The 24,462-nt window shown below is 44.2% G+C and overlaps 1 protein-coding gene across 3 annotated transcripts in view; it reads left to right on the top strand.

The window, feature by feature from the left end:
• cers6 (ceramide synthase 6) overlaps positions 1 to 24,462 on the top strand; it is a 337,760-nt gene that overhangs the window by 146,794 nt on the left and 166,504 nt on the right. For all 3 annotated transcript variants that reach the window (XM_068034528.1, XM_068034527.1, XM_068034526.1), the window contains exon 4: positions 23,373 to 23,430. In XM_068034528.1, the coding sequence (XP_067890629.1) occupies positions 23,373 to 23,430 (58 nt within the window). The remainder of the gene's footprint in view (positions 1 to 23,372; positions 23,431 to 24,462) is intronic.

The following is a 24,462-nucleotide window of genomic DNA, read 5'->3' as shown; positions in this document are numbered from 1 at the left end:
GGGGTTGCCCTCTGCCTTCTAGTCTGTCACCGGGACCCTTGCCATCAAGGTAAAATTCAGGTATGCATGCAGGATATGATGGTGAGGGCCTTTCTCACCCCCAACCAAGCTACATCTTGGTGCTTGTTTGAAAGATCTAGTGATGAGGCATTCTTCCAAAAGGCTTTGACAGTCTGCTCAGGAAATATCTGACAGGATCCACCATCACCTTTTCCCAACGGACCTTGATGACATTACGTGCAGACCACAGTCTGATGGACTTGTGGTCAAAGGTGTTTTTCTGCACAAACTTTTCCATGATGGTCAGGTGGTATGGCATGGTCCAATTGAATGGAGTGTTCTGCGACAACGTGGCCAGACCCATCCTTCACAACAGTCAGGACAGATAGAACCTCAGTATGTAGTGACACTTGGGCTGGATTTTACCAGTCCTTTCGAGACAGGCTGGGAGGCAGGAGGGGTGGTAATATGGCTGGATAAGACGTCAGGAGGGGAGCTCAATGTCTTCCTGCTGCCATGGTCTATTACCGGTGGCAGGACCCTCAGTGGTGTGGCTGCCCACCGGGTGGCCAATTGAGGCAATTAAGTACCCAATTAAGGGCCACCTCCTGTGCTCCTGCCTGCATTTTACCGGCATTGGAAGAGGCTGCCACAGCGTGGGCAGATCGCCAGGTAAACCCAGTGGTTCCCAGAGGGGCGGTCCTCCTCAATGGCCATTCCATGACCCACGGAGGGGCCCTGTGGCAGCAATGGCCACCCCTGCGGCTAAGGTGCTACTTCTGGAATATGCCAGCCCCCCAACCCCTCATTGTTGGAACCTGCCTGCCTGGCCCGGCTTGCTGAAAAAAACATCCTTCCTCTTTAAGGGTGCCTCAGCATGGAGGTACCCTCTTCCACATCCTACAGCATCAGCAGTGATCACGGCTAGTGGTGGCACTACTAAGGCTGCCAAGCTGCCGGTCATCTGATTGGACAGCGGTCCTGGAGGCTGCCTGTTTATTGGCCATCGCCGGCAAAATTCCACCCAGGGTCCTGCCAGCCACCAGCGTGGTATCAGCTCCTGATTTCAGTCCTGGTAGTAGGACTCCTTTGATGGTGATAAAATACAGCCCTTGGTGTTTGCGTACCGAAAGTATACGCAGAGCATGATGCAGCTGCACACAACGGTGGCCATCAGGATGAGAGAAACAGTTTTCCCTCTTTATCTAGAGATCTGGACATTGTGGCCCTGTGGACACTGTCCATTTTCGATCTCCAGATCCGGCCGAGTGTTGGGCAAGCAGGAATTAGTGCAAGAATGAGGCAGTGGAGTTTATGAAGATTAGAGGACTGGAGGACAGTGAGAACAGCAAATGAAGGTGTGACAAAAGTGTGGATGAGGGTTTCAGTGGTGGAGGTGCTGAGGCAGGGGAGGAGTCAGCCATTATTGTACAGGTGGAAATAAGTAATCTGGGTGAGAGATAGGGTTGGAGCGCTTGTTAGCTTGACTGTGTGTTGATTAGGATTCCCAGGTTTTACACAGTTTGGTTCAGCCAGAGCGATTGAGTGAGGAAGAGGGTGGACCCTGTGGCAAGGGGGCATTGTTTATGATAGGGATTGGAAACAGTTGCTTTGATCTTTTCAGTGTTCAGACAAAGAAAATTGTGACTTATACTTGATGTGATGTTGACAAAGTAGTCTTACAGAAGAGTTAGTTGTGAAGCCAAGAGGAATGGTAGAGAGGTACAACTGGGTGACATTAGCTTAGTTCCGAAAGCTGAACTGCAGATAATGTCACTTAGGGGAAGTATGCTGATGAGTAATACAATAAAACAAGCTGTTACTTGTACAGATTTCAGTGCATGATGGAGGCTGAGATAGCTCTATCTCTTAATCTCCTGCTCCAAGATTTGGTAAATTGGACATTGTACAAAAAAAAATTGCCGTTCGTGTAGGTAGGTGGTAGGAGAATTGAGGGAAGGTGGGGAGGTGAGAGAGAAAATGGGATTAATGTAGGATTAGTATAAATGGGTGGTTGATGGTCGGCGCAGACTTGGTGGGCCGAAGGGCCTGTTTCGGTGCTGTATCTCTGTATGACTCTATGACTCTAAAATTAAGAGTAGGAGGAACAAATCTATTTTATAGAAGTTGATGGAGTGGGAAGGAGGTGTGAGTGTGCGATACGTTTTGACTCTGGGGCAAATTTCATGGCATTGTTAATATATATTGGTAGTTAGAGACAGAATAAACATTGTACATAAATACAAATTAATAAAAGGTCGCGCGGCTCCATTGTGCTTACAATAAGGCGGCTTCTGTCTTCAGCTTCCAAACAGTTAACAAAGCCCAGCAGTTCTTGTCTTGTTTTGTTGGCTTCCAGCATTCTGCCAGTATCGAATAACCTTTGCAAGTTTAATGATTAGCACTCTCTAAGAGCTTGCCTTCTTTGTCTTATTACCTTAACTATTCACATTGTATGAGCTCTACACGTTACTCAGGTCCAGGTCTTGTCCATGCTGCTATGTGTGCTTTGTCTCCAGGCCATGTTCTTAGTGTCTCCTGCATACATATATATGATATCAGTGGCCTGGTCGCTTCAGGGTAAGGTTACTTTACGTTACAGGAAGTGTGCAAATATTGAAGACAGTTGGGTGTGATGATTGAGCATTCACTGAAAGCTTCCAATAAGGTGAAGACAGTTTAATTGACACAATTATGCATGATGATCCATTTAAACCATATGCAAATTTGTTGGTGATTTAATGTGGTTATCTTAATAAAACAGTTATATATTTACAAAGGACAGTTGTTGCTTTTATTGAGTGATTGATGAAAACAAAAGTCACATATTTCTGTTAGAATTTTTTCTTATTCTTTCAGTCACAATGGTTGTCACAGAACCTCACCGTTTGATTAATATGGTATTGTGCTACAAAAACCTTGTACAGTAACTTTTTGTGAAAAATTCTTTGAGCCTCTGCAACACTTTTCACTTGCTCAAAGCTGCACTGTCTCCAGTTTAGATCCATAATTATCCTTCATTTTATAGTATGATCGTGGTAGTAGTTTTAACTAAAACAACACATATTGGTTCTGTTTGTCATGATTTATTGCTAATCTTGACATAAGAGCTGCAATTCTTTCAATAAAAATAGCACTTCTTGCCCTAGAGAATAGCCGCACTTGTTTTGAATTGTCAGATTTCTCATTGCTAGTTTGTTTATTATTGAGGAGCAAGTAATAATAACATTAAAGAGACCAAGAGAAATGTATTCAAGTTTGCTAATGATACGAAGCTAGGTGGGAATATAAGCTGTGCCGACATGACACAAAGAGGCTGCAAAGATATAAACAGGTTAAGTGAGTGGGCAACAAGGTGGTAGATGGCGTATAATGTGGGGAAGTGTGAGGTTATTCACTTTGCTAGTAAGAATAGAAAATCAGAGTATTTTTTAAAAGGCGTGAAAATTCTAAATGTTGATTTTCAGAGAGACTTGGGTATACTCATGCAAGGAACACTGTAAGTTAGCATTCAGATACAGCAAACAATTAGGAAGGCAAATGGCATGTTGGTCGTTATTTCAAGGGGATTGGAGTACAAGAATAAGCAAGTCTTGCTACAATTGTAAAGGGCTTTGGTGAGCTCACACCTGGAGTATTGTGCAGTTTTGGTCTCCATGTCTAAGGAAGGATACACTTGCCTTGGCGATGGTACAGCAAGGATTCACTAGATTGGTTCCTGGAATGAGAGGGTTGAGCTATGGTGAGAAGCTGAGTAAATTGGGCTTATACTGTCTGGATTTTAGAATGAGAGGTGATCTCATTGAAGCATACAAGGTTCTGAAGGGGCTTGTCAGGGTAAACACTGAGAAGTTGTTTCCCCTGGCTGGGGAATCCAGAACATGGACGCACAGTTTCAGGATAAGGGGTCAATTTATTTAGGACTGAGTAGAGGAGAAATTTCTTCACTCAGAGGATTGTGAATCTTTGGAATGATCAAACCCAGAGGTTTGCAGATATTCCATTGTTGTATATATTTAAGGCTGAGAGGCAGATTTTTGGCCACTCAGGGAATCAAGGGATATGGGGAACTGGCGGGAAAGTGGAGTTGTTACAGAAGATCAACTATGATTGTATTGAGTGGTGGAGCAGGCTCGAGGGGACGTATGGTCTACTCCTGCTCCTATTTTTTATGTTCTTATGGAGATGTCACCAGCAGATCCCTGGTAGGAGTCAGAAGCAAAGAAATTCAGGGTTGTGGTGACCTTGAAGCCCACTGGCAATGCCAGCCAATCTGGCCCTCTTGTAAGGAGGTCTTGTTCCAGGAGGCTGCAGATGTCAACAACAACCTGCTGCGAGAGCCGGCACCTCCTGAGGTACTGCTGCTCTGTCATGTTGAGGAAGGTCACACTCTACCTGTATACCCTGTGCTGGACATATCACCTCCTTTGAGCTGGAACTCTGTGTCTATCCCCTCTGTCCTGTGAAGGGGCATGCAGCTGCAGAGAAGGGAGTTGCTGTGGGTGTTACTGCAGGTCCTGCAGCTGTTGATGTGGGTCTTGCTGCTGTTGGTATTAGTGCTGTTGCTGTTCCTCGTGTTCCACATCAGAGGTCCATGCTATAAGCTGCATAAGCGCCTGCATGTTGCAGTGAAGGCTAACAGCAGGGAAGTGTAGATCAAAATGAGTAAAGTCCAAGGTAGGTGTAATTACTTTCAAAAAGTTGGAAATTGCCTTTGAAATCAGGCTCTCTGAAGAAGTGTTGTAAGCACAAGCGTTTCACATAGGCAGGCCAGCAGCTATGCAGTTTTACTCTTTAAAGGCTTTGCAGCCTGTCAGTTTCATTAAACAAGGAGTCCCCACTGTGCACTAGCTTTATTGACCCTGGCGAGTTCCCCACAGCTTGAGAAGTTCATGCATTGGCTGTTAAAGCCAGAATGCTGGGTTAAATTCACAATTAATTGCCTCTTCCCATGCTGAAATTACTTACCCAATCGCTGCATAGGGGTTTCCTGCTCGCCTGCAAATCATCCCCGGTTAAACATAGAGTGGATGGGATCATGTCGGGTTTCCAACCCAACTCCACTTTTCATGGCTTTAACCCCTGCCTGCACCCAACCCCAAACCCGCCTCCCCTTGGCAGTTAAAATTATACCCACAAAGTTAATTTGATAAATCTTATGAATTTCCTTTCACAAAAAAAAATTGCACCATGCTGGTAATATGGCACTTTGCGAAAATGAAGATGACAAAATATATCTTTTTTTATCAATTTAGTCATAAGTTTCTGCTCTGTGGCTAGAAATATGAATAATTCAGATTGGTTCAGACTAGGAACACTATGTCAGTAATTTCTTAAAGCACTGGTTCAAATTTGCCTTTTTATTTTAAAGCAGGTCATTACTACAACCCAGTGGAAAATAACTATTACTGTCACATGTAAGCTATTTAAATCAGTAAATATTATTGAGCTGAAAATATACTGGAGATACTTTTATACACACAAAGTTTTGGTGCCAGTGTAAGCTTCTTTATTAAAATGCTATTCCTTCTGTCAATGTATGGATGGTTTGGCATTTTATCTTTATATGACTTGCAGTGTAGTACATTGACACCATGTTCTTGATTGGTGTTCCTTTTATTTCATCAAGTAATGTAGCCATATGAATTTTAAAAAGCTTGTTGAATGCCAGTTTCTAATGAACACTGAGTCTTTGCTAGGCCAGTGGTATATGATGGGTCATCACTTGTTGCAAAGTTTATGAGTGTCGCAGGAGGAAAAAGTCACACCCTTTTGTAAATCTAATTCAAAGACAATGAGTGGTTGATGGTCGGCACAGACTCGGTGGGCCGAAGGGCCTGTTTCAGTGCTGTATCTCTGTATGACTCTATGACTAGAACTGATCCAGGAGCATTTTCCTCTGCATTATTCTGTTTGTTTTTTCTTCCTCTCATGTTGCATTATCATTTCATCCTGGTTGACAATTACTTGTCAAAGTCACTTTGCAACACCAATACTCATTTTTGCCCCCACAAAATATACGACCTTTCCTCATTTCCTGCCTTCTATTTATTTGTGCTTTTCTTATTCTTTCTTAAATCTATCTTCCATTGATTTATTATATAAATTTTTATGATGTAGGTGAAATTGTTCTATAAGACTTAAGATGTGACAAGAAACAAGGGAGACATTTGCCGGAAGTTGCAACTTCAATGATGGTGGGGTGTACAATGAGTGCTTGTGGATCAGGCACCCATTACACATCCCATCCAATTTTCCTTTCCATTGACTTAATCTAGCCTGATGTTATCCATTTCATGTTCTCACCAAAGTTGAAAGTTGCAACCATTCGAGTGGTGGAGGCAGTGCAGAAAAGAGCCAGGAGGCTGAGCCCCAGGGCTGTATTTTATTAGCAAGCGCCGGTGCCATTTTTCAAGGGTTTCAAACCCTTAAAATTTCTCCTAATATTCAAAGTTATATTGTGCAGCATTATGTTTAAAAACTTAAATAAATACTGGCGGCCCTTTCCCACCCTCCCCCCGCAATGTTTGTTTACAGACATTATCATCAAAAGGAACTTTATTCTCAACCTGCACTTTCCCCCCCAACCTCTTAACATTTGCCCTTCAACCCTTTCCCACCATCTTCACAGCCAATAAGATGTGTTATTCCTGCTCCCCCCGCTTCTGCCCTGATAATTTCAATCCTCCCCCCCTCCCCACCAGTGTCTCGCCTCGGAACTCCGAATGGTTGAGGGTTTAGGCCATTTTTTTAAATAAGAGAATTAAGTTTGACACTTTCCAATACGCAAGAATATCTGACAAATCTAGAGGACATATAAAAATGTCAGTTAAATTATCATGAATTGCTATTGCCACTTCCTTTGAAGCTACATTGTTTTAAAACCATTTAAACCATTTGGGCTGGATTTTACTTTGGGTGGACAGGAGCTGGCCACCGATCTAAAAGTCAGTGGCGATCCCACTTCTGCCCAGCCTGGGGATCCAACCCGCATTTTACAGGTCCCCAGGCTTTAATTGTTCTGAGGCGGGACTTCCACCCGCTTGAGGGAGGAGGTCTCCAGGAGCGGTGGCTACTGCTGGGACTGCAGGACAGCAGAGGGCATTGAGCCAGGAGTCCAGGTAAGTTAGGGTTGCCTTGCCGGTCTAATCGGTCACTCCCTGGTGAGACAAGGATGGTTGTTTGGGGGGGAGGGGGGGCATCTCTGGTCCTGGGGGTGGTTGGGGAAGTGGGGGCAGCCCTCAATTGTCCACACTGTGCCCGTTTGTCAGGGCCCCCTCCGGTGCGCTGAGAGGTCGCCAGGTTTCACGTCTCGTGGACACCCACTTGCCACGGGTAAAATTCCTGTGGATGTGGGCGAAGGCCCTTAAGTGGCCGTTAAGTGGCCACTCAAGGGCCTTGATTGGCCTGGGGCGGGTGGCCCCTTTCTCGCCCCCTGCCTCCCACGTAAAGTGAGCGGAGGCGGGAGTGGGTCAGGAGGCCTCCCGGAGCCTCCCACTCAATTTTACGCCACCCCCTTCGCCCCCCACCCCCCCCCCCCGCTACCATCCGGCTCGATGGGGTGGCATAAAATTCCGGCCATTATTTCCACAGTGCCTAATTCCTCTTCTGGCAGGAGTGGAAAGCTGATCCCTGACATAAGAAAATCTTCAACTTCATCCTCCATAAAGATTGATACAGTACAACTTGTCAACATGTATTTTTACCTTACATTTCTCTCCTTTGATTTAAATTTCCCATCATAGTTTTTGAGCAGTCCAATATTTTATTTTAAGAACTGCATATATATTTCATTGTGAATTAAAATATTTTCTGCAATTTGATTTTCTTTCCTTTTGTACCTCTACTTTTTAATTAGATTATTCTTTTCATTATAAGACTCTTTGTATTTTTGCATAATTCTAGCTTGTCCCTTTCATTACAGCCCAACTTAACCATCTTGGTTCGATTGCAATTTTAACTGTTCTGATGTTACCAAGGAGAATTTCATTTGTAGGCTCTCCAGTTGGTTCTAGAATATTTGTCACTCTTTATTGTAGCTCTCCCATAAATGTTTGAGTGCCAAGCACTGGATATTCACTGCTGTTAAGCTAAAGGTGGCATAATAGTTTATTCTTTGTTTATTCTTTAATCTTTGAGTTTGTTTCCACTGGCACACTGGTATCAATATTATAGTAGTTGATTCAACCACTGACCACCTCCAGACGCGTATCCATTGTCTCTCGAGATAAGGAGGCCCAAAAGAAAAGATTCAAATGCAATTTTGAATGTTACTAAATTCAACCTGATCTGTTTATTGACATCAATCGAATGGGTCATCTAATTTCATCTATATTGATGGGATGGTGTAGCTACAATTAGCCTCAATTACAAGCACAATTATACATCGATATATAAAGGATGCTATAGTCATATGTACTATCAGGCTTTGCTAATAACTATAGAACCTTATTCTACTTCCATAATATATTTGGATCTCAAAATACCTTGCATGTACCCAATTCTATTACCAGATATATTTCTTGCAGGTATACTTAGACTTGTGTTCCTAGTAAGAGTGTGATTTGATTACAAAATAGGTCGTAAGTGGAGAAACAAACATTAGATACTGCTGTGAAATAAATGACACTTGTCTTAATTGTCTCCTTTGAAAAAATTAAATAGCTTGACATTTAATTGCAAGCTGTACTTGTTAGAAATGATTATAGATAGGAATGAGAACCCCTGTTGTGTTGACGAAGGGAGACTTACTGATTAGCATCAGCTTCAATCTACTTTTCATTGTGAGATAATGCTTTATATAATTGAAAATATTACTTCCTTGGTTAAGTTAAAGGTTGTCCTTCAAAATTTATAATGTCTTATATCAAAAGTTTTCTCACATCTTCAGAGTCACACATGTTTTGTTCTCTATCTTTTGTGCTCCTGCCAGTAGTAAAATCTTTTTTAATTATATTACTGAGATTGCATTTGTTTTTGTAAGTTTGTAAACCATACAGAAAAATTGAAGATTCATAATAAGGTAAATTTGGTTTCCTGCCAAATTGCTGAACAGTACCAATTTTTAAGTAAAAATGTAAAATTAATTCAAAATTCATGGTTTTGTTACCTCCAAATTCGACTATTCCAATGCTGTCCTGGCCGGCCTCCCAGCTACCCCTCTCCGTAAAATTTAGCTCCTCCAAAACTCTTCTGCCTGTTTCCTAACTTGCATCAAGTCCTGCTTACCCATCACCCCTATACTTGCAGATCTGCATTGGCTCCCATCCAGCAATACCTCAATTTAAAAATTCTCATCCTTGTGTTCAAATCCCACCATGGCTTCGTCCCCTCCCTACCTCTGTAAACTTCAGCCCTGCAATCCTCTAAGATCTCTGCACACCTCCAATTCTGGCCTCTTGTGCATCCGTGATTTCCTTCACTCCAACATTGGTGGCTGAGCTGTCAGCTGTCAAAACTCTAAGTACAATTATTCTATCCCTAAATCCCACCACCACCACCAACCCCCAACCCGCCCCCAACCCCTTCTCCTTTAAGTCACTGCTTAAAATCTATTTGACTTTTGGGCACTTATTCTGATATCCGTTTATGTGGCTCAGTGTCAAATTTTGTCTGATCACACTTCTGTGACGCCTCTTGGGATGTTTTATTGTGTTGAAGGTGCTATAGAAATGCAAGTTGTTAAATGAAAACTGCTTTCTACATGTTAGCATTTCGTTAATATCGGAATCATAGTCCATACTGTTCTTTATAGATCATTACTAAACTTGCTTAGGAAATATGTTTCGAAATCCAATAGTTTCACGTTTTGATCTATACATTACAGTGCATTATTGTAGTGCAAGAGGTATGAAAATCCAGATACTGAAGATAATTTAGGACAAGAAAACTGAACCAAAGTAAGGGGTAATTGAGTTTAAATGATTTTAAATACACAAAATTGCACAGCATTGTCAATTTTAAAACAGAGCTTTTAGTCAAAAATTGCTCATAGCCTCCCCTAACTGAAATGAATATAAAATCTCCCAGTTGTAAAGCACTTATTGCATGGCTTTCACCGACATTAGTTCAGGTAGCGTCTACTATATATAGATAATACAAACACAGGTGTAAATAGACAGATACAGGTAGAAGTCTTGATATGGAGGATATGGGTGAAACATGTCTCGTTTACATGTGCTTGATAACTGTTACAACTAGTTGTGATTGTGCTTAATGTAGGCATACTCCCTTGGAGTTTTAGTCATGTATTAATCTTCGGCCCAAATGGCAGCAATATAAATTCAGCTGGTGGCATAACAAACCTACGCAGAAAAGGGAATGCTGTAATAACTTAAAATAAAAACAGAAAATGCTGGAAGCTCTCAGCAGGTTAGGCAGGATCTGTGGAGAGAGAAACAGCTACGATGACAACAACATGTATTCAAGGACTGCAAAAATTCATTGTAATCTTCTAAGAGAAAATAATACTTAGCTATCAAACTCACTATTTATTTAGCAGGTTGCTTTGGAGAGCATTTTACTTTGAATATAAAGCTTTTTTATCTGTTAAGTTGCATAGTTACAGGATACGACCATGGATAACTGAAACATGAAAAGCTGTCTCAAGCTGAATCCACTGCTTAATACTACCATCGATAACTGAAACATAAACAGATGTCTCGAACTGAATCCACTGCTTATTATGCATGTTGAAATACTTGGAGAAGTTATACTGGGGTGCTAATCTACTACAGATTTCACGTACCCTGAAGGATACTGCAGCAACCGTGGTTGAACAACTCATGGCAAAGTCTTTATTTAACCTTTTGTAAACAAATCTACCTAACTGGGATTTCCCTCCCCCTACCCTGCGCTAGCTGCTCTATCCACTCCTGCTGCTTGCAAATGGCAGAGTGGTGTTGGGGTCCAGATCCCCAGCAGATAGAATTGCCAAATCTGGTTGGAGGTAATGTTGAAGGCTTGAACATGTGGCATCTGGTCACGTGAGATTGGTAAATATTATTGTATGGACCTTAGAATGTTGGGCCCCCTATAGTTGAGCATCTTTGCTCGTGGTTTCAAGCCAGCAATTATTGTGAAGTTACAAGAGCCAGGAGGCCATATGTACGTAGGTGAAAAGAGAAAACCAAAGGCGAAGAAGAGCAGAATCCATTGGCGTGTAAAAGTGGAAACCGAGGGCAGGGAAGAGGGGAAACCAAAGCAGGTGGGGGGAGGTGTGCAGTGGGGGGTGTGGAGAGCGTTTGCAGGGGGGAAACCAGAGGTGAGAGGCACTTTGATTCCACCAGTAACTAACAGCAATTCACTGAAATCGCATAGATAACTAATAGCAATACTGGTAACACTCAGATTCCCCTCACAACTAACAGTTCCCACCTAACTCACTGATTGTCTCAATGTAACTGGTAGGAAGTAATAGGTGTAATGCCCCGACATCCTACATGTAACTAGTACTAATCCTATAACCCGCTGATATTCACTTTGTAACTACAGCCAGAATTGCCCTGCATTGCGCAAGGTGCTGTCAGGCTCCCCAGTAGATGGCACTTCTAACAGGCCCCATCCATTCTTCTGATCTCCTTGGACTCTGGTTTGGACTCACATTCTGTATAATGGTAACAACTTTGAACTGGGATCTCAGTTAAAGCCGATCTGTTATTGGATTTCACGTGTCAGAACCGTGTGGCAAAGACCGACTGGAACCAAACCAAGGAATCACACGAAGGGCAGCAGGCTTAGTGTTTGGGACACATCACCCTAAACTCAGCTCACCACCAACATTTCTAAACCACTCAAAACAGGGAAGTTTTCATAGAATCTTAAAAATTACAGCACAAGGGGAGGTCATTCAGACCCCAGTGCCTGCTCTGGTTCTGGCCCTCTCTCTTATAACCCCATTCCCCCCAAATTATTTTATATTCCTTCTTTTCAAATACTTATCCTAATCCCTTTTAGATCATGTACTACTCTCTTTTTAAATAGCCACTTATAGTGAATCATCCCATGGTCCCATAGTCCTCAGTTGAAACACTTTCCTCCTCCTTTCCCCCTTGGTTGTTCCAGTGAGCGTCACTAGTCTCCATCCCCAAGTTCACCATTTGCCCAACAGTGGAAACAATCTTTCACTATTTAATCCCAGTAAAGTCCCCAGGTTTCATTCACCCTTTTACTGGCTGCTGCTTTCTCAGTGATGCTCCCACTCACCATGTTGCTACAGCTCCTGGCTCTGCAGAAAATGCTGAGTCCCACATCCATCCCATTTCCCAATATCCATTCTCCCTTTCATTCCTCTGCCCCATGGCCCCAATTTCTCAATCCCAATCTGTCAACCTGCCTGACCTGCAAGCATCTATGTCCTCAACGTCCGAACCTTGCCTCCCCAGTCTTACACTCCTCCAAGATGCTATCGCTGACTCCTAAATCTCTGTCTAACTCTCCTCAGACTTCCAGTCTGCTGTCACTCTCTTCCTCTGCCCTGAGACCAGTCCCCCAATTCTTCCTATCCGCGCTGAACCCCTGCAGATCACCCTGCTCCATCTCACCTCAACTTGACGCACGTCTCTCTGCCAACTCCAGTCAGTCCTGTGTCTGGCACTCTGTAACTGTTTTTGGTGGGGGGAGAGGACAGTGACATCACTAAGCTCACCTTCTAATCTTGAGAATCCTTCTGCTCCTTTAAGATCACTCACTGTCTCTTCTGGTTCTGCAGTTGCATCCCCACTGGAGCACCACCAGCAAACTCTGCCTTTGAACTGGATTGCCTTTTCTCAATGGCAGGAATCCCGCCAGGAGCTCACTGCAAATGTAGTGAGCCCTGACCGAGGAAAAAGTATTAGGGTTGAGGCAGATACAGGGCAACATCCAGAAGTCCCATCCTACCAGAACTTCACCCAAAAGAGCAAAATCACTGCCTCCTCCATAAACTCCCAACATTAATCTTAAGTACTTCATTCTCCACAAAAATTTTTTTTTTGATTCATTCATGGGATGTGGGCGTCATTGGCTATGCCATCATTAATTGACCATCCCTAAATGCCCTTGAGAAAGTGGTGGTGAGCTGCCTTCTTAAACCACTGCAAACCATTTGCTGTTAGGAAGGGAGTTCCAGGATTTTGACCCAGCGACAGTGAAGGAACGGCGATACAGTTCCAAGTCAGGAAGCTGTGTGACTTGGATGGGAACTTGCAGGTGGTGATGTTCCCATGCATCTGCTTCTCTTGTCCTTCTAGGTGGTAGAGGTTGCGGGTTTGGAAGGTGCTGTCGAAGAAGCCTTGATGCGTTTCTGCAGTGCATGTTGTAGATGATACACACTGTTGCCACTGTGCATCGGTGGTGGAGTGAGTGAATGTTTGTGGATGGTGTGCCAATCAAGCGGGCTGCTTTGTTCTGGATGGTGTCGAGCTTCTTGAGTGTTGTTGGAGCTGCACCCATCCAGGCAAGTGGAGAGTATTCCATCACACTCCTGACTTGTGCCTTGTAGATGGTGGACAGGCTTTGGGGAGTCTGGAGGTGAGTTACTCGCCACAGGATTCCTAGCCTCTGACCTGTTCTTGTAGCCACGGAATTTATATGACTACTCCAGTTCAGTTTCTGGTCAATGGTAGCCCCGAGGATGTTGATAGTGGGGGATTCAGCAAAAGCAATGCCATTGAATGTCAAGGGGAGATGGTTAGATTCTCTCTTGTTGGAGATGGTCATTGCCTGGCACTTGTGTGGCGCAGTGTTACTTGTCACTTATCAGCCCAAGCCTGGATATTGTCCAGGTCTTGCTGCATATGGACATGGGCAGCTTCAGTATCTGAAAAGTTGCAAATGGTGCTGAACATTTTGCAATCATCAGCGTACATCCCCACTTCTGACCTTATGATCGAAGGAAGGTCATTGATGAAGCAGCTTAAGCTGGTTGGGCCTAGGACACTACCCTGAGGAACTCCTGCAGTGATGTCCTGGAGCTCAGATGATTGACCTTCAACAACCACAGACATCTTCCTTTGCACTAGGTATGACTCCAACCAGCAGAGAGTTTTCCCCCCTGATTCCCATTGACCTCAGTTTTGCTAGGGCTCCTTGATGCCATACTCAGTCAAATGCTGTCTTGATGTCAAGGGCAGTCACTCTCACCTCACCTCTTGATTTCAGCTCTTTTGTCCATGTTTGAACCAAGGCTATAATGAGGTCAGGAGCTGAGTGGCCTGGCAGAACCCAAACTGAGCATCACTGAGTAGGTTATTGCTGAGCAAGTGCTGCTTGATGGCACTGTTGAGGACACCTTCCGTCACTTTACTGATGATTGAGAGTAGACTGATGGGGCGGTAATTGGCCGGGTTGAACTTGTCCTGCTTTTTGTGTACAGGACATACCTGGGCAATTTTCCACATTGCCAGGTAGATGCCAGTGTCTGGTGCTGCTCCAGGCATGCCCTCCTGCACTCTTCATTGAACCAGGGTTGGTCTCCTGGCTTGATGGTAATGGCAGAGTGGGGGATATGCCGGGCCATGAGGTTACAGATTGTGGTTGATTACAATTCTGCTGCTGCTGATGGCCCACAGTGCCTCATGGATGCCCAGTTTTGCATCGCTAGATCTGTTAGAAATCTATCCCATTTAGCATGGTGGTAGTGCCACACAACACGATGGACGGCATCCTCAATGTGTAGGCGGGACTTCGTCTCCACAAGGACTGTGCGGTGGTCACTCCTACCAATACAGTCATGGACGGAAGCATCTGCGGCAGGCAGATTGGTGAGGACAAGGTCAAGTATGTTTTTCCCTTGTGTTGGTTCCCCCATCACCTGCCGCAGACCCAGTCTAGCAGCTATGTCCTTTAGTACTCGGCCAACTCGGTCAGTAGTCTTGCTACCGAGCCACTCTAGGTGATGGACATTGAAGTCCCACACCCAGAGTACATTTTCTGCCCTTGCCACCCTCAGTACTTCCTCCAAATGGTGTTCAACATGGAGGAGTACTGACTCAGTAGAAGGTTACCTTGCCCATGTTTGACCTGATGCCATGAGACTTCATGGGGTCTGGAGTCGATGTTGAGAACTCCCAGGCCAACTCCCTCCCTACTGTAGACTACTGTCCCGCCACCTCTGCTGCGTCTGTCCTGTCGTTGGGACAGGATATACCCAGGGATAGTGATTGCAGTGTCTGAGACATTTGTCTGTAAGGTATGATTCCGTGAGTATGACTATGTCAGGCTGTTGCTTGACTAGTCTGTGGGACAGCTCTCCCAACTTTGGCACAAGCCCCCAGATGTTAGTACGGATGACTTTGCAGGGTCGACAGGGCTGGGTTTGCCGTTGTCGTTTCCGGTGCCTAGGTCGATGCCGGATGGTCTGTCCGGTTTCTTTTCATTGACTTCGTAGTGGTTAGGTACAACTGAGTGGCTTGCTGGGCCATTTCAGAGGGCACGTATGAGTTAACCACATTGCTGTGGGTCTGGAGTCACATGTAGGCCAGACCAGGTAAGGACAGCAAATTTCCTTCCCTAAAGGACATTAGTGAACCAGATGGGTTTTTACAACAATCGACAATGGTTTCATGGCCATCATTAGACCAGCTTTTAGTTCCAGATTTATTAATTAAATTCAAATTCCACCTTCTACTGTGGTGGGATTCGAACCCATGTCTCCAGATCAATACCCTGGGTCTCTGGGTTACTAGTCCAGTGATAATACCCCGACGCCACCTTCTCCCCATGTCGGGCTTCCCGCGTAGCAGCAGGCCTGCCCGCCGCTGGGTTAATACCAGCGGCAGTGGGAAGAGAAACTTAATTGGGTATTAATTGCCCCTTAAGAACCTCAACTGGCAGTGTGGTGGGAAGGTCCCCACCTACCACCACCTCACCCGATTAAATGCCCTCCCCACCTCCAAACTCACCATAGGCAAGAGCATAAAATACTGCCCTATGGGTGAGCAATTGGAATCATACGTGTCAGTCTTTTGGGTGCTACAAGTGCCCTTAGGGCTCCAAAATATCATCCGTGGCATGCGCACACACTTTGGGTGCGAATTGCAGTAGACACCATATTGATGAAGGTGTTAGCGATGCAGTGAACGTCCACCAGAAGTATGCAGAGCAGGCAGATCATGATGTCAATCAGTGGGCGATGCTGATTTGATGCCAGCAGTGCCATTTTAAAGCTCAATGCTCCAGCTAAACACCCTCTATTAAACTTTACACATCAGGAAAGGAGCCCACCAGCACTATTTAAAAGCATCAATAGCTACTTACAGGTTTGTTGTGCATTGATTTCTTCTGGCTGTTGCTACAATGCTGCAAATTTTTAGTGCCACTGTGGTTCTTTAAATTTGCAAAAGGTAGTGGTGTGGCAGGTGCTGAAGGAGTTTTGCTGACTTCAAGGCTGCTCCACAAATCGGGCATAGATGCACTAGTAGTCATTCCCTTGCAATACATCATGACTTGGAGAAAAGAACAGAAAACATGCAGAGTAGTACAAGCTGCTGGAAGAGGACGGAGGAGGAAGATGAGAAGGCCTCTCAGCGGCAGGTCGTATCCACCTAGGGTGTTCAAGGAGTAACTCTCCTACCTGAACCTCAGTGAGGAATAATGTGTGTGACATCTACACTTCCGTAACAAGAAGTCTTTCCTGAAATCTGTCACATGTTGCAGCTACAACTGCAACCTCAGAGCAGGGCAAAGATCACATTGGCTGTGAAGGTGACTGTGGCGATGAACCTTTTTGTGTCTAGCTCCTTCCAGGCTGGAGCTGGAAATATTTGTAACATCTCAGTTTCCCATCCACTGATGCTCTGTACAGAATGAGAGCTAACTACATTTCATTCTCTCTTGCCAGAGAGAAGCAGGTGCAGTTAGCACACAGCTTCTCTAGAATTGCAGGCTTCACCCTGGTGCAAGGTGCCAATGACTGCACACACATTGCTTTGCAGTCACCTGGTGTCAATTCTGCCCTACATCAGAACAGAAAGGAATTCCACTCCCTCAATATCCAGCTGATGTGTGACAGTAAGCAGCGAATCATGCAGGTCATTGCCCGGTATCCTGGCAACAGCTATGATACTTTCATTCTGCAACAGTCCATGTGCCAGCCATATTTGAGCCAGCACACTGACCACATGGCTGATGACGCCAGTGCGCAGCCCACATACGCGCAAGTGTATAATGAAAGGCATGCCGCCACACAAAATGTGATAGAGCAGACCATTGGCGTGCTGAAAAAATGCTTCCACTGCCTGGATGGCCCTGGAGGAGCCCTGCGGTACTCAAGAGCTTGGGTGTCAAGATTCATGGTGGTCTGCTGTGATCTGCACAATCTCACCATCATGAGGGCACAGCCCTTGCCACCAGCTAAATGGTGAGCAGGAGCATGAGAGGGAGGAAGGCTGGACCGCTCCTTTCTGGCCAGGCTGCCAGGAAGAGTTCATCCGACTGCAATACCAGTAATTGCAACCTCATTTTCCCATTCATCAACAGTCTCACACCTTATCTCCCCTCTGTCACTAACCATCACGGCATCCACTTCACCATAATGCAAAAATAAAACCCACCACAAAATAAACATTCCATACCAAATTTATCAATGGAATCATGCCATATTGGATACAAAAGTCAATAATGTGCGTTCCCTTAGTGCCTGTCTTTCATGTGTCTTTGCCAGTGTTCCTAGAAGGCCCAGCTGTGCACTGCACCATCTCAGCTTTGGTGGCAGCAGTCTGGGCTGGCTGAGTGGTAGGGGTAGGAGGACAAATGCTGTCCTCCTGAGAAAAGACAGCAGGGTTGTGCTCCATGTTATACTCTTACTCTTAATGTATTTATAAAACATCTTTATTTTGCTTGCCAATATTCTTTCATAGCCTCTCTTTGCTTTCCTAATTTCCTTTTTGATTTCACCCCTCCATTTTCTATACTCCTGTCGGCTTTCTGGAGTATTGTATTCTCGGTGCCAGACATAAGCTTTCCTTTTCTGCCTTATCTTACCCAGTAAGCTGCTTGATATCCATGGGGCTCTAGATTTGGCCATCTCACCCTTTCTCTTTGTGGGAACATGTTTATTCTGAACCCGTTGAATCTCCCCTTTGAATGCCTCCCACTGCTCTGACTCTGCTTTACCTTCAAGTAGCTGTTTCCAGTCCACTTTTGCTAAATCACTCCTCAGTTTCGTAAAATTGGCTTGCCCCAATTGAGAACTCTAACTTCTGTTCTATCCCTGTCCTTTTCCATAATTATGTTAAAACTGACTGAATTATGATCACTACCACCGAAATGCTCTCCCACTACCGCTCCTCCTGCCCAACTTCATTTCCTAAAACTAAGTCTAAAGCTGCACCCTCTCTTGCTGGACTTGCTACATACTGGCCAAAAAGGTTCTCCTGAATGCACCTCAAGAATTCTGCTCCGTCAATTCCTTTCACCGCTCCCTCAATTCCTTTCATATTGGGGTAGTTAAAATCTGCTACTATTATTACCCTGTTGTTCTTGCACTTCTCAGAGATTTGCCTACATTTCTGCTCTTCTATCTCCCTCTGACTGTTTGGGGGTGGATAGTACACTCCCAGCAGTGTGATTGCCCCTTTTTTGTTCCTTAGCTCAATCCATATGGCCTCATTTGATGAACCTTCCAACATATCATCCCTCCTCACAGCTGTAATAGTTTCCTTGACCAAAATTGTCGCTCCCCCTCCTTTTTGTCCCCCTCCCTGTCACATCTGAAAACCCAGGAACGTTGAGCTGCCATTCCTACCTTAAGCCATGTTTCTGTAATAGCTATGATATCATACTGCCACATGCCCATCTGTGCCCTCAGCTTATCTGCTTTATTTGCTGTACTCCTTGCATTGAAATAGATACCCTTGAGCACTGCCAAACCCTTTTTTTTATTTTCTAACCTTTGTTCCCTCTGTCTTCCAGACTCATCCATTAATTTTCTGCCTTCCATTTTGATTTCTGATTTTGTCCCAACAGAGTCTACCCTCAGTTCCCTGTCCCCCTGCCAAACTAGTTTAAACCCTCCCCAAGATAAAGGTAAAACTGCCCTTGTGATTCCTTGATAAAATGTTAGAGTTACCCATCATATGCCAAAGACTTGCAGGTTGATAGGTAAATTGGCCATTATAAATTGTTCCTAGTATAGGTAGATGGGAGGGAAATATAGGGACAGGTGGGGATGTGGTAGGACTATGAAATTAGTGTAGGATTAGTATAAATGGGTGGTTGATGGTCGGCACAGACTCGGTGGGCCGAAGGGCCTGTTTCAGTGCTGTATCTCTATAAACTATAGACTAAACAGCACTAGCAAAATGGCCCACAATGAACTAATTCCTGGCTCTGTTCAGGTGCAACCTGTCCGGCCTGCATAGGACCCATCTCCCACAGAGCCGGTCCCAATGTTCTAGGAATCTAAAGCTCTCCCTCCTGCACCATCTTTCCAGCCACGCATTCATCTGTCTTATCCTTCTGTTTCTATACTCGTGGCACTGGGAGTAATCCGGAGATGACCATTTTTGAGGTCCTGCTTGCGAATTTCTTACCCAGCTCCCTAAATTCTGATTGCTGGACCACATCCCTCTTTCTACCAATGTCGTTGGTTCTGATGTGGACCACGACTGCTGGCTGTTCACCCTCCCCCCTTCAGGATGCTCTGCAGCTGCTCAGTGACATCCTTGACCTTGGCACCAGGAAGTCAACACACCATCCTGGATTCACGTCTGCAGCCACAGAAATGCCTGTCTGTTCCCCTGACTATTGAATCACCTATCACTATGGCTCTTGCAGTCTTCCCTGTACCCCACTGTGTAGCTGAGCCACCCGTGGTGCTATGAACTTGGCTCTGGCTGCACTCCCCAGGGGAAGCATCACTTTCTTCAGTATTCAGAACTGAATACCTGTTGGAGAGTGAGATGCACTCAGGGGTCTCATGCACTACCTGCCTGATTCATTTTGAATTTTCTTTTTGACTGCCTGGTGGTCACCCATTCCCTCTCTCCCTGCATACTCTTAAGCTGTGGGGTGACCACATCTATAAATGTGCTGTCCACGTAGCTCTCATCCTCATGAATGCACCTCAGTGTCGCCAGCTGCTGCTCAAGTTCCAAAACCCGGAGCTCAAGCTGCTGCAATTGGCAACACTTCCTGCACAAATGGTTTTCCAGGATACTGGAAGCATCATGGAGCACCCTCATAGCAAAGGCGGTGCACTCTCAAGGTTGAACCACCCCTGCCATTCCTTTATTTATTAGTTAACCCTTTGCCACTGCTAAAAAAAAAACCTAACCAATACTACAACACCTTAGAACTATTAATAAAACCTTACTAGGACTGATAAATCCTACTAAAAAAATGCAGTTCACTAGTTAAAATAAACCTTACTCAAAAAAAAACTCACCAGCTATTCACTTGTTCTTTATTATCAATCCTTAATTTTTTACTCTTTATTAGGGGAAGCAGTGGCGTAGTGGTATTGTCACTGGACTAGTAACCCAGATTCCCAGGGTATTGCTCTGGGGACATGGGTTCAAATCCCACCACAGCAGAAGGTGGAATTTGAATTCAATTAATAAATTTGGAATTTAAAAAAAAGCTAGTCTAATGATGGCCATGAAACCATTGTCGATTGTTGTAAAAACCCATCTGGTTCACTAATGTCCTTTAGGGAAGGAAATCTGCTGTCCTTACCTGGTCTGGCCTACATGTGACTACAGACCCACAGCAATGTGGTTGACTCTTACATGCCCTCTGAAATGGCCTAGCAAGCCACTCAGTTGTATCTAACCGCTACAAAGTCAATAAAAACAGCACTGTGGGTGTACCTACCCCACATGGACTGCAGCGGTTCAAGAAGGAAGTTCACCACCACCTTTTCAAGGGCAATTAGGGATGGGCAATAAATGCTGGCCTGGCCAGCGATGCCCACATCCCATAAATGAATAATAAAAAAAAAGTCTGCCAGTTGTTGAGACTCTATAACCCAGCTATTTACACACGCACCCTAACAGTAATGTACTAACCCAGCTATTTACTGATACTCCCTAACAGCAGTTACTCACCAACCTATCACCTTGCAGCTTTCATGAGATTTCACTGTTCACTTTGTTTTCAAACTCCGGCGTGCCTGGACTCCTCTCTGCAGCTCTCCCAGAAGGTGAGTGCTGTAGGCCGTGATTCTCGGGCTGTATTTATTGGCTCCCTGCTCCATGTTCTTCTCGCAGGTCTGCTCCTCTCCACTGCTCTCCCAGAAGGTATTTTACTTTCCTACCTATCTTTGTGTCATCAGTAAAATTAGCAACCATACATTCAGTCCCTTCATCCAAGTCATTGATATAAATTGTAAATAGTTGAGGTCCCAGCACTGATCCCTGTGGCACTCCCCACGTCACATCTTGCCAATGCAAAAATGACCCATTTATGCCTATTCTCTGTTTCCTGTTAGCTAACCAATCCTCTATCCATGCTAATATGTTACCCCCAACACCATGAGCTGTTATTTTGCTGAGTAACTTGATTTGCCACCTTGTCAAATGCCTTCTGGAAATCTAAGTACAGCACATCCACAGGTTCCCCTTTATCCATGTTGTTTGTTACTTCCTCAGAACTAAAATAAATTAGACAAAGATGATTTCTGTTTCATAAAACCATGTTGACTCTGCCTGATTACATTGAGATTTTCTAAGTGCCCTGCTATAACATCCTTAATAATAAGCATCTGAGCTGGTGGATGAAAGTATAAAATTGAGTGACTATGTGTCTTCATCATCACTGTCTTCTTGATGTTCTGACCAGGTTGTGCTTCTTGGGTATCTGGAAGGAGAAAGGCAGAAGGGCAAGGTGATGGCATGGGAAGTTGGGGAAAAGTATGAGGTGCCTTATTACACCATCTGCAGAAGGGAATTTGGGTTGAGGGTGAGGTGGAATGTGAGAAGGAGGATTAGGTATGAGGATAGTGTTATTTTTAATGGTTTCAGCCCCGCTGCTGGTCATGGCCTCAGCAAAAGGCATCTCAACAATTGTCTCCTCCGTGGAAGTTGGAACATGCAGGTGCATCTGTCCCCCTCCAGATAGCTCCTGCTGTCTCCAGTCATACACCACCTTGTCCTGCAAAAGAGAGGGAGTGTGCCAGTGAGTGTCTTGCAATCTGTTTGGGTTATATGGCTGGCATGGTTGAATAGCTGGCAGTGTGTGCAACTTTTGAGATGTGGGTGTGAGGCTTGTGGCAGTGTTAAGTGTGTGAGGCTGAGGTGGAACATATGAACGTCAGGTATGAGTCCTGATTGATCGAGATTTTGGTACATGTGTAACGGGGGTCTGGTGAATTTTGCAGTGGCTGAGGCTACTGGTGTAGATGGTAAGATATGGCATTTGAAGATGCAGTCACTAACCTTGAGCACTTGTGTGAGGTCATTGAACTTCTTGCAGCACTGCATCCAGATCCTCGGAGCTTGACTCCTGGAATTGACCTCCATGGCTATCTACTTCCAGTGCCTTCTGAATGTGTGTCTGGAGGGCCATCTGGCCCCCTGTGGATACAAGACATCTCTCCTCCTTTCCACCTAGTCCACCAAGGCCTCCGGTGCAGCGTCCAAAAATCTTAGAGCCTGCTCTCTCCCATGTTGTGCTATTATTCAATGTTTCCCAGGTCAGTGTCACTTCCTGCTCCAGCCTTAATGCACCTTTCCTTTAAGAGATGCAGGCTAGATTTAAGCTGTGCAACTCATGATATTGGCCCTCTGCTGATGAGTCCCATCAATCCACAGTGCTGGCTGGATGCTGAAATAACTGAAATGAACAGGCAGCATGAAGTCGAATTTAGCTCCCTATATCTTCCCACTGCCAGCTGCCAACATCACATTGCCAAATTAAGCTGTATGCCATTGTATTAGATGACAGGCAGAGATATGTTTCCGAACAAATTTATACGACTAGGAAAAGGACTGTAATCGCATTAGCTGATGATAATATACCTCTTATTTTTGATGTTTATATGTATGTATTAGAAAGGTTGGAGCTGCTTTATCTGTGAGTCAAACCACAGAGTAACAAAACTTGTACAGTAAGGGCAGAAAGATTCCAGTGTCAATTCAATGTAGCTGCAACTAGAACTCAGAACAATGCTCAACCACTAGAGTTACAAGAACTTCTACTGTGCACAGTGCATCATTGCTCAACAACTAATAAAACCAAGCTTAATACACCTGACATGTATTTGCACAAAATTTATTCCTGTTTCCATCTGAATACAGGAAGCTTTTTCACATTTATTGTGTAGCAAACCTTGACCTTGTCTTAAGTTGTTCAGTCTTTTCTAATGTTACTGTTACTGCTTTTGTATGTTTCTGATATAAATTGCAATGAGTAACTGCTTCCTTATGATTGTTGTATGTTCTCTTTCTCTACAGGTGGAAGTTTACATTTTACCTTTACATATTTTCCTATGGTGTACGGTTCCTGAAGAAGGTAAGGCTTCAACGTGTTGAAACATGTTGGGATATTTTTTATTCCATTCACAAATGTTAATGATAAAGTTGATGGAGGCATCACATGGAGAACACTGCTTTATGCTGATATCTGCTTACTGTTTAAAATGTATGTAGGAATGGAGAATTTGTAATATGTGAATAATGCTGAAAAACAAGCCTGAAGATGAATGCTTCACTGTCATTGCATCCAAAATGCTGCTGATCTTCATAATGTTAACAGACTTTAACACTGGGCATATATGCTAATCAGACATTCAGCAGATATTCCATCTCTGAACAGTGCAGAGGAAAAGGATATAGTCTGACAGTCTGTGATTTAAATCCCTAAAAATAGGGCCATCTCGATGGTCTCACAGAAGTAAATTACAGTGTTCTATTTAATATCTATATGATATTGGATCCTTTGTGGCAGAACCTACCTCTCAAGGATTGGCCTTCACAGCCATTAACCTCCCTATATGGATTGTTTGCTATTTGTCCAACATCTTTCATTGATGGAAGGATGCCAACCACATCAGATCCTTTGTGTCATAAAAGTCCTTTCTGTAATTCTAACTGTATGGAAGATCAATTTTGCAGATGTTTCCTGAACTTATGAGACAGTTGTGTGCATTTTGAAAAGGTAACTTTAAAATTACAAGTCATGGTCCTGAAAACTACGAGTCAAAGAAACACTCTTCTCCCACCGAAGCACAGGTGAGATCGGAAAATCAGTGAAGTTATCATGCAGTTAAAATTGGGTGTTTCATTGGCTACTTGTAACTTTCAGTTTTCATGATTATGATTCAAAGTATGTGAAATATGATGAGCCATTTTGTATTTGCACTGGCGTTTAGATTGGGTACTTTTTATGATTGTATTCATATTATTATGATTGTTGACGTACAGCCAACAAAATCGGAACTCAGTGATGCCATCGGTTCTCTAGCCAGCGGAAAAGCCCCTGGGAAGGACGGCATTACCCCTGAAATGATCAGGAGTGCCAAGCCTGCTATACTTTCAGCATTCT

This window comes from Heterodontus francisci, chromosome 7, assembly GCF_036365525.1.
Source record: "Heterodontus francisci isolate sHetFra1 chromosome 7, sHetFra1.hap1, whole genome shotgun sequence".
Taxonomy (NCBI): Eukaryota; Metazoa; Chordata; class Chondrichthyes; order Heterodontiformes; family Heterodontidae; genus Heterodontus; species Heterodontus francisci.
The sequence above is the reverse complement of the archived record's forward strand: the minus strand, read 5'-3'. Positions and strand labels throughout refer to the sequence as shown.